Source organism: Ammospiza nelsoni, chromosome 30 (assembly GCF_027579445.1).
Source record: "Ammospiza nelsoni isolate bAmmNel1 chromosome 30, bAmmNel1.pri, whole genome shotgun sequence".
NCBI classification, from domain to species: domain Eukaryota; kingdom Metazoa; phylum Chordata; class Aves; order Passeriformes; family Passerellidae; genus Ammospiza; species Ammospiza nelsoni.
The window spans coordinates 1,097,472-1,107,189 of record NC_080662.1 but is presented as its reverse complement, the minus strand read 5'-3'; the positions used below and the strand labels follow the sequence as shown (position 1 = coordinate 1,107,189).

Below are 9,718 nucleotides of genomic sequence, written 5' to 3'. Positions count from 1 at the left end.
GCCGGACTGCGGAGGTGACACTAATTATACCAAATAACCAATCTCACGGTTCTTATGTTGATTTTCACCCCCTTTGGAGCTGCCGCTGTCGCTCTCGGTCCGGCATCGCAGCCCGGCCTCAGCGCCTCTCCCGCCAGTCAACGTGAGAACCTCCATCAATCATTTTTGGGGCTGAATCCCATTGGTTATTGCCGGGTGGGGCGGGGCTTACCGCTATATAAGGCACAGGAAGCACGCTCTCCTCAATGCTGTTCCTGCCGCCTGTCAGTCCCAGCCGCGCCATGGCCGCCGCGCTCCAGCCCCTCCGCGCCCTCAGCCGCGCCGCGATGGAGCCCCGCGCCCGCCGCCTGCACCTCAGCGCCGCTCGGTACGGCCGGGACACCGGGGGATCTGCGGGGATGCTTGGGAGGGAGGTGGGAGCAGCGCCCGCCGCGCTCCGCCGAGGCCGGGTACACTGAAGGCTGTGAGAGGGGGAAGCCCAGCCTGGCCCGGCCCGGCCCGGTTCGATTCGGTTCGGGCGGTCCCCGGGCTGGGTCGCGGCTCGTTTGGCCCCGGCGGTTCCGGGGGCGGCGGGCGGGCCCCCAGCGGCTGCGGCGGGAGCTGCAGGCTGATGAAATCCCGCGGCCGCCTTGCGTGGGAGTGCGGGGCTGCCCCGGCACGGGGGGTGAGACCGCCTCAGAGCGGGGCTGGCCTCGGGTGAGGGGGACAGAGATCGCCTCAGAGCGGGGCTCGCCTCGGGTGAGGGGAGATGGAAATACTCCTGAGCAATCCCTGGGGTGAGGGGGATGGATAGAGACACCTCTATCATCCCCCAGAATAAGAGGGACCGCCTCACAGCGGGGCTGCCCCGGCGTGAGGGGAACGGAGACACCCCGGGCTGAGGGGGACAGAGATCGCCTCACACCGGGGCTCCTCCGAGGCCATGGGGACAGAGATCCCCCGATCATCCCCCAGAATGAGGGGCACAGAGACCCCCTGAGTGATAAAGAAGGAGATCACCACTCCCTCTTTTTAATTATTTCTTCGCATGAGGGGGATAGAGAGCTCAGAACATTCTGTGAGGTGACAGGGACAGAGACCACCCTGAGCACTCACTGGTGTGACAGGGACAGAGACCCCCGAACATCCCACCCTGCTCCAGACAACGTTTGCACAACATCCTCAGGCTTGCACAGAGCAGGATTTTGGGATGTAATCAATGATCCTGGTGGGTCCCTTCCAGCTCGGGTTCTGCCCCATTTGGCCCCAGCGTTGATGCTGGAACCGAGCCTAAAACGTGACCGAGCACAAAGGTGCTAAAGGCGCTGATAAAGCACAAGGGAGGGAGCTTTTTTTCCCCTGGTTTTCTGCCCCATCCTGCCTGGGACTGGCAGCAGGGCTGTGCTGACCCTTTCCCATTTTTCCCTTGGTTTCCTGCCCCATCCTGCCCGGTGCCCGGGGCTGTTCTGACCCTGTTCCCCGTGGTTTCCTGCCCGGTTCCCGGGGCTGTTCTGACCCTGTTCCCCGTGGTTTCCTGCCCGGTTCCCGGGGCTGTTCTGACCCTGTTCCCCGTGGTTTCCTGCCCGGTTCCCGGGGCTGTTCTGACCCTGTTCCCCGTGGTTTCCTGCCCGGTTCCCGGGGCGGTTCTGACCCCGTTCCCGTGCAGCGGGGACGCCGTGGTGATCTCGGGCAGGAAGCTGGCGCGGCAGATCCGGCAGGAGGCGCGGCACGAGGTGCAGCAGTGGGTGGCTGCCGGCAACAGGAGGCCGCACCTGAGCGTGGTGCTGGTGGGCGAGAACCCGGCCAGCCACTCCTACGTGCTCAACAAAACCAAAGCGGCGGCTGATGTGGGTGAGTGGGAGCTTTCCTGCCCTAAAAACGCACTTTGGTTGGGAATACTCGATGCTGGGAGCTTTTTTTTGGGATGCTCCCACCTGTTGGTTTCTTGGCTTCATCCAGAATTTATGCTCTGGGGTGTGGTTGAATGTGATCAATTGGATCCTTCAGGGCGGGATTGGGGTTTTTCAGCCTTCCTAAAACCATAAAAAGCACAGGAGGGCATTTTTGGCCTCCTTTTCCCATCTATCTGGGACACAGCCCCTGTTCAGCAGCTCTCTGGCTCCATCCTGCAGTCCAAGGTCCTGCTCGGGGTCAGGGCAATAAATGGTGTCATTTAACTTGGGTCTGAGCAGCTGAAGCTGCTTTTGGAGCTGGGATTTTGAGGCAAACTTCCCTTTTTTACTGTGCCCATGTGGTTTTATTTTCATGGCAGCAGCCCTTGCTTGGGTTTCTCCCTGCCCTGGCAGGGTCCCAAACCCCCTTTCCCAGGCCACCAGCCCCATAAAATCATCCCAAACAACAAATCCCAAGGTTTGTGAAGGTCTCTCCAGCCTGGGAGCTGCACAAACCCTTCCATGCTCTGCGTGCACCTCCCACATTTAACCAGGCAACAAAACAGGGTGGAAAATGCACAAAATGTGGGAAATTCACTCTTTTGTGACTCTGTGTATTTGGTGATTGCAGGGATCAGCAGCGAGACCATCCTCAGGCCAGCCTCCATCAGCGAGGAGGAGCTGCTGGAGCTGATTGCCAAACTCAACAGTGACACGGCCGTGGACGGGCTCCTGGTGCAGCTCCCCCTGCCTGGTGAGCAGCTCAGCTCCCCTCCTGCATTGCCAGAAAGCTGCCAAGGCTGGGGCAGCACTGCCCTGATCTCCCCTCAGCAGCTCTGCAGGGCTCAGCGTCGGTATCAGCTTCCCCAGCGGGGCGTGGGCGGCCTTGGGCTGCTGATAAATCCCCTCAGGGTGGGCAGGGCTGGCACTGCAGAGTGTTCGGTGCCCGTGCTGGGAGCTGCCAGCTGCACTGGCAGGGATGGGGACAGGCACGTCCCGCACGCTGGAGGGGCTGAGCTCAGGGTCAGAATTGCAGCTCGGGGTCACAGCTCCAGTTTGGGGCTGTAATTCCAGCTTGGGGCTGGGGATTGAAATTCCAGCTCAAGATTTGTGGTCATAGCTCCAGTTTGGAGTTGCAGTTCCAGTTTGGGGCTCAGGGTTGAAATTCCAGCTCAGGGTTTGGGGTGACAATTCCAGTTCAAGGTCACAGCTCCAGTTTGGGGCTGCAATTCCAAGTTCAAGGTTTAAGGTTGCAGCTCTAGTTTGGGGTGGCAATTCCATTTCAAGGCTCAGGATCAGAGTTCAGGGCTTGGGATCATAATTCCAGCTCAGGGTTGCAATTCCAACTCAAGACCTGGAATCAGAGCTCCAGTTTGGGGTGCCAATTCCAGCTTAGGGTCACAATTTCAGTTTGGGGTAACAATTGCAGCTCAAGGCTTGGGGTCAGAGCTCTAGTTTGGGGTCACAATTCCAGCTGAAGGTTAAGGGTCACAATTCCAGCTCAGGGTCACAATTTCAGTTTGGGGGCACAATTCCAGCTCAAGGCTCAGGGTCAGAGCTCCAGTTTAGGGTTGCAATTCCAGCTTGGAGCTGGGGGTTGAAATTCCAGCCTAGGGTTCAAGGTCACAGCTCCAGTTTGGGGTCACAATTCTAGCTCAAGGCTTGGGGTCAGACCTCCAGTTTGGGGTCACAATTTCAGCTGAAGGCTAAGGGTCATAATTTCAATTTGGGGTCACAATTCCAGCTCAGGGTCACAATTTCACTTTGGGGGCACAATTCCAGCTCAAGGCTCAGGGTCACAATTCCAGTTTGGGGGCACAATTCCAGTTTGGGGGCACAATTCCGGCTCAAGGCTTGGGGTTGCAATTCTAGTTTGGGGTCACAATTGCAGCTCAAGGTTTGGGGTCAGAATTCCAGTTTGTGTTGAAATTCCAGTTTGGGGTCACAGTTCCAGCTCAAGGTTCGGGGTCAGAGTTCCCATTTGGGGTCAGGGCTCCATGCCAGGGCTTGGGCTCACAGCTGGCAGCACATCTGGCAGCACATCTGGCAGCCCAGCCCAGCTGTGTCCCTGCCCTGTGCAGAGCACATCGACGAGCGCCGCGTGTGCAACGCCGTGAGCCCGCACAAGGACGTGGACGGGTTCCACGTGCTCAACGTGGGCAGGATGTGCCTGGACCAGGACTCCATGCTGCCTGCCACGCCCAGGGGGGTCTGGGAGATCATCCAGAGGACAGGTGGGGCATGGGGACATGGGGGTTCCTGCTGGGATTCCTGCTGAGTGGGATTTGGGGACATGGGGATTGGGAATTCCTGCTGGGTGGGACATGGGGACATGGGGGTTCCTGCTGGGTGGGACATGGGGATTGGGAATTCCTGCTGGGGTGGGAGCTGCTGATCTGGGGATTTGGGAATTCCTGCTGGGTGGGACATGGGGATTGGGGGTTTGGGAATTCCTGCTGGGTGGGACATGGGGATTGAGAATTCCTGCTGGGTGGGAGCTGCTGATCTGGGGATTTGGGAATTCCTGCTGGGTGGGACATGGGGATTTGGGAATTTGGGAATTCCAGCTGGGTGGGACATGGGGGTTCCTGCAGGGTGGGACATAGGGACATGGGGATTGGGGAATTCCTGCTGGGTGGGACGTGGGAATTCCTGCTGGGGTGGGACATGGGCATCTAGGGATTTGGGAATTCCTGCTGGGTGGGAGCTGCTGCTGCAGCTTTTGGGGATTTCTGGGAATTCCAGCTGGGGTGGGAGCTGCAGCTTTTGGGGATTTGGGAATTCCAGCTGGGTGGGAACTGCTGCTGGTGCAGGTTTTGGGGATTCTGGGAATTCCAGCTCAGGACACCAGGGACAGTGTGGCCAGGGAGGGATTGTTCTGTACTGGGAGGGACATCAGGGATAGAGAGGGATTGTCCTGTCCTGAGGACATCAAGGACAGGGAGAGATTGTTCTGTCCTGGGAACATCAAGGACAGGGAGGGATTGTCCTGCTCTGCTCTGGCCTAAGGGGGCCTGAGCTCAAAACTTACCCAGTTTTGGGGTGCTGTGCAGGGCTCCCAAGGGTGATTTTGGGGTGCTGTGCAGGGCTCTCAGGGTGGATTTTGGGGTGCTGTGCAGGGATGCCCAGGCTGGATTTTGGGGTGCTGTGCCGGGCCCCAGCTGGGCTCAGCCGTGCCCCCCAGCCCAGGGCAGCGTGCCAGGCTGTGCTCTGTGCCCTGCAGGGATCCCCACGCTGGGCAGGAACGTGGTGGTGGCGGGCAGGTCCAAGAACGTGGGCATGCCCATCGCCATGCTGCTGCACACCGACGGCAGCCACGAGCGCCCCGGAGGTAGGGCTGGGAAACACTCGGGGGAAACACCTCACAAAGCTGCCCTGGAGCCTCCCAGAGCTCTCCCTGCTGAAATAATCCCCAGTGTGGCCTTGGAATGCCAGAATTGTGCAGGGAAATGGTCTGGAAAGGTGTCCGAGGTGGTGAAACGCAGCCATGGGCACCACAGCCCCAGTTGCACCTCCACGTGTGTGCTGAACAATTCCAGGGGTGGTGACTCCTCCCTTTCCCTGAGTGGCCTCATCCAATATTTTACAACCTCTCCATGATGGATTTTTTCCTGATAACCAGCCCTAAACCTCTCCTGGCACAGCCTGAGCCTGTTCTATCCCATGCTGTCCCTGTCTCTATTTCACAACCTCTCCATGATGGATTTTTTCCCAATATCCAGCCCTAAACTTCTCCTCCACAGTTTGAGGCTGTTTTGTTTCCTTACCCTGCCCTGGCTGCCCACTCCTGTCCCCGTGGAGTTGTGGAGAGCCAGAAGGTCCCTCCTGACCCTCCTTCAGCATCTCCATGTCCTGTTCCACCCCAAATCCCTTCCTGTCCCTCGAGGCTGATTTTGGGCTTCACCAGCAGGCCCTGATGTTCCTGAGGAACACCTTGGAGGAGAAGACCCCTGGCTGGGTTTGGGTGCTGGGTGGGAATTCCTGACCTGTGGGAATGTCAGTGACCAAATTATTCTTTGTCTGCTTAAAAAGGCAAAAAAAGCCCAGAAGTTTCTCTCCTAAACTTAATACAAAGACCTTTAGGACTTCACTTCAAACCTGGGGCTGCCAGTTGGGCAGAGGCCAAGAGGTCTGGCCTGGGTAATGCACTAGAAAAGGAACAGAACAAAGGAAATAGTCCCTTTTTTGGGGTATAACAAAGGAAATAATCCCTTTTTTGGGGTATAACAAAGGAAATAATCCCTTTTTTGGGGTATAACAAAGGCAATCCTCCCTTTTGTGGGGTGTTTTAGCAGGAGCAAAAACCTTGCCCTTAGCTCAGTTTTTCTCTGTAAGAAAGAGAAAATTTTTTGTTTTTTATGAAAACTTTCCTGTTTCCAGCCCCACCTCAGAAGCCATGGTGCTGATCTGCTGCCATGCAGGGTGCTGGGCTGTCTCAGAGCTGGCCCAGGTCACCCCGGTGTCCCTTGTCCCCACAGGTGACGCCACGGTGACGATCTCGCACCGCTACACGCCCAAGGAGCAGCTGAAGCAGCACACCATCCGTGCTGACATCGTGGTGGCTGCTGCAGGTCAGGCTGGGCTGGGGCTGCTGGGGACCCTGGCCGTGGAATGGGCTGGGGGGGTCCTGGGGTTGGGGCAAAAAGCAGCCTCAGGTTTTGGGGTTCTGCCCTTGGGGAGTCGTGGAGTGGCTTGGGGTGGGAGGGAACTCAGCAGGATTGTGGGTGCAGCTCCTGGCTCTGCACAGACACCCCAAAATCCACCCTGGGACCCCGCACAGACACCCCAGAATCCCACCCTGGGACCCTGCACAGACACCCCAAAATCCACCCTGGGACTCTGCACAGGGACTCCAAAATCCACCCTGGGACCCTGCACAGACACCCCAGAATCCCACCCTGGGACCCTGCACAGACACCCCAAAATCCACCCTGGGACCCCGCACAGACACCCCAAAATCCACCCTGGGCATCCCTGCAGAGTCACCCCAAAATCCTCCCCTGGGAACATTGGGATGAGGGGGATCAGGGGGTAGATTTGCATTTCTTAGGATGGTTTAGATTGGGAAAAACCCTTAAAATTCCTGAATCCAATAATTCTGGTGAGGCAGGAAATCCCAGATGGGTTGGAACATCCTGGGAGCATTGGGATGTAGGGGATCAGATTTGCATTTGTTCGGATGTTTTACATTGGAAAAAACCCTTAAAACTCCTGAATCCAATAATTCTGGTGAGGCAGGAAATCCCAGATGGGTTGGGACATTCTGGGAATGTTGGGATCAGGGGATGTGGAGCCCCCCTGAGGGTGAGGTTGTTTTCCTGAGGTTGTGGCTGTGCTTCCCTGAGGTTGTGGCTGTGTTTTCCTGAAGGTCGGGTTGTGTTTTCCAGGCATCCCCAACCTGATCACGGCTGACATGATCAAGGAGGGCGCGGCCGTGATCGACGTTGGCATCACCCGCGTGCAGGACCCGCTCACGGCCCGGCCCCGCCTCGTGGGGGACGTGGACTTCGAAGGTGAGGAGGGCTCAGGATGGGCTCCTTGGGCTCAGGATCAGCTGTTTGGGGCACTGGGGAGGGGACAATCCTGGTTTGTGTCCCTGAGCTCAGGGATATCCCATGGGGACGCTCCAGAGGAGCCTCCTGAGCCTCAGCAGTTGGGTCTCTGCCTCTGCTCCAACCCCAGGCTTGGATTTGGCATTGCTGTGCTAAAAATCACCTTTAGGGCCTGGCTTTTTGGCACTTTTGGGCCTGGCTTTTTGGCACTTTTAGGCCTGGCTTTTTGGCACTTCTGGGCCTGGCTTTTTGGCACTTTTAGGCCTGGCTTTTTGGCACTTCTGGGCCTGGCTTTTTGCTTGTTTGGACCTTTGTGCTTCCAGGCCTGGCTTGGTGCTTTTAAGCCTGGCTCGGCGCTTTTCCCCACCTTGTCCTTCCCACCCAGGCCGGGCCTTGCCTCGCTGTCCAGCAGGATAAACCCACCCAGAGCCCGTTCCTAAAGCCTCAATCCCGACAGAACCTGCCTGGCTTTAGGCTGGGCAGCCTGGCCTGGCCCTTAAGCCCAGCTTTTCCCCCAGGGGTGAAGAAGAAGGCGAGTTACATCACACCCGTGCCCGGCGGCGTGGGGCCCATGACGGTGGCCATGCTGATGAAGAACACCATCATCGCTGCCAAGAAACTGCTGAAAACCTGTGAGCTGCAGGCTGTGCCTGCCTAAACACGCTGGGCTTAACCAGGGGCACCTCAGAGCTGGGTTTAACCAGGGATCCCTCTGAACACCATCATCGCTGCCAAGAAACTGCTGAAAACCTGTGAGCTGCAGGCTGTGCCTGCCTAAATAGGGCTGGGCTTAACCAGGGGTCCTTCAGAGCTGGGTTTAATGAGGGGTCCCTCAGAACCAGGCTTAACAAGGGGTCCCTCAGAACACCACCACTGCTGCCAAGAAACTGCTGAGACCCTGGGAGCTCCAGGCTCTGCCTGCCTAAACAGAGCTGGGCTTAATGAGGGGTGCTCCAAGCCAGGTTTAATGGGGCCCCTCAGAGCCAGGCCTAACCTCGCCATTCCAGCCTGCCAGGCCCACAGCAAATGCAATATTGCAGTATTTGTTATTTATTGTCCTGCACGTGGGGCTTTCCCCAGCCTGAGCTCACAGGGATTGGCTGAGCTGGGATTTTCCACACTCCTCCTGCTTTGGTTTTGGGCTGGGATTATCCAAACTCCAGTTTTGTATCCACACTCCAGTTTTGTGTTTGAGCTGGGATTACCTGCCCTGCTCCTGTTTGCATCCTGGCTCTCCCAGTTCCCCCTCAGGGCTGGATCTGTAGTTTAAGCTCTTCTCTAGAGGAATTACTTGAAAAAACAAATGAAAATTAAAGCCATACTTTAGTCCTGGGCCTGTGCAGGCCTGGGCTGGTGTAGCCTGTTCTAGAGTGCAGCTAGGCTGAGCTTTTCTTGCTCTCTGGATCAATGGTGAGTTCTCAAAGCCTGTTCTAGGCTGGGCTTTTCCTGCTCCTTGGATTAAAGGTGAATTTTTAAAGCCTGTTCTAGGCTGGGCTTTTCCTGCTCCTTGGATTAAAGGTGAATTTTTAAAGCCTGTTCTAGGCTGAGCTTTTCGTGCTCTCTGGATTAAAGGTGAATTTTTAAAGCCTGTTCTAGGCTGAGCTTTTCTTGCTCTCTGGATCAATGGTGAGTTCTCAAAGCCTGTTCTAGGCTGGGCTTTTCCTGCTCTCTGGATTAAAGGTGAATTTTTCAAACCCTTTTTTGTAACCAAAGACCAGCTGGGCCTGGGGGAGCTCCTGCACCGTGTGTAACGTGTGAGTAGCTCAGGCTGCCTCAATAAAGTGTGAGAAGACCAAAAATTTGCTTTTTGTGCCGTGGAATGATGAATATTTTTATAATAATTGGGTTTTCTAATAATTTATAATATTTAAATAATTTGATTCTTGCACTTCTGGAAAGGGGCAGGGCTTGGGTTTAAAGCTTGGTTTTTTAATGTCTATATATAATGATGTAGTTTAATATTTATATATAATAATATATATTTCTATTTCTATAATTATATAATATTAATTATCAATAAATAGGTATTATAATAGTTATACTAAATAGATAAATATATATTCTATTTCTATATAGTTATCTATAATTTATCTATATAGAATTATATTTATATTTAAATATAATATAGACTTTATATATAATTATATAGATCTTATATATTTATATATAATTTTATATATTATGTTTATATATAATTATATACTTAATATCTCTAATTATATATTCTATCTATTTTATATAATTCAATTTTACATTTTATATATAATTCTATATATTATATTTATATAATTATAT

The 9,718-nt window shown here is 54.8% G+C and overlaps 1 protein-coding gene across 3 annotated transcripts; it reads left to right on the top strand.

Annotated features, from left to right (window-relative positions):
• Positions 1 to 265: 265 nt before the first annotated feature.
• On the top strand, positions 266 to 9,222 carry MTHFD2 (methylenetetrahydrofolate dehydrogenase (NADP+ dependent) 2, methenyltetrahydrofolate cyclohydrolase). Of its 3 annotated transcripts, XR_009420226.1 has the most exons (9): positions 266 to 367; positions 1,646 to 1,830; positions 2,503 to 2,625; positions 3,953 to 4,105; positions 5,095 to 5,202; positions 6,350 to 6,442; positions 7,259 to 7,384; positions 7,942 to 8,887; positions 8,942 to 9,222. XR_009420226.1 is itself a non-coding variant. In XM_059490950.1 (8 exons), exons 1-8 carry the CDS (start codon positions 282 to 284, stop codon positions 8,079 to 8,081), a joined length of 1,014 nt encoding a protein of 337 aa, XP_059346933.1. In that variant the 5' UTR covers positions 266 to 281; the 3' UTR covers positions 8,082 to 9,222. The 3 variants fall into 3 exon arrangements, 2 of the variants coding, with proteins under 2 accessions (XP_059346933.1, XP_059346934.1); XM_059490950.1 differs by having other exon boundaries at positions 7,942 to 9,222; XM_059490951.1 differs by lacking the exon at positions 5,095 to 5,202 and having other exon boundaries at positions 7,942 to 9,222.
• The last annotated feature ends 496 nt before the right edge of the window (positions 9,223 to 9,718 follow it).

Excerpts from the sequence above, each read along its gene's own strand:
- MTHFD2 (XM_059490950.1), top strand. The coding sequence starts at position 282 with ATGGCCGCCGCGCTCCAGCCCCTCCGCGCCCTCAGCCGCGCCGCGATG. Across the intron at positions 368-1,645 it reads CTGCACCTCAGCGCCGCTCG|CGGGGACGCCGTGGTGATCT; the intron begins GTACGGCCGGGA and ends GTTCCCGTGCAG. Across the intron at positions 7,385-7,941 it reads GGGGGACGTGGACTTCGAAG|GGGTGAAGAAGAAGGCGAGT; the intron begins GTGAGGAGGGCT and ends CTTTTCCCCCAG.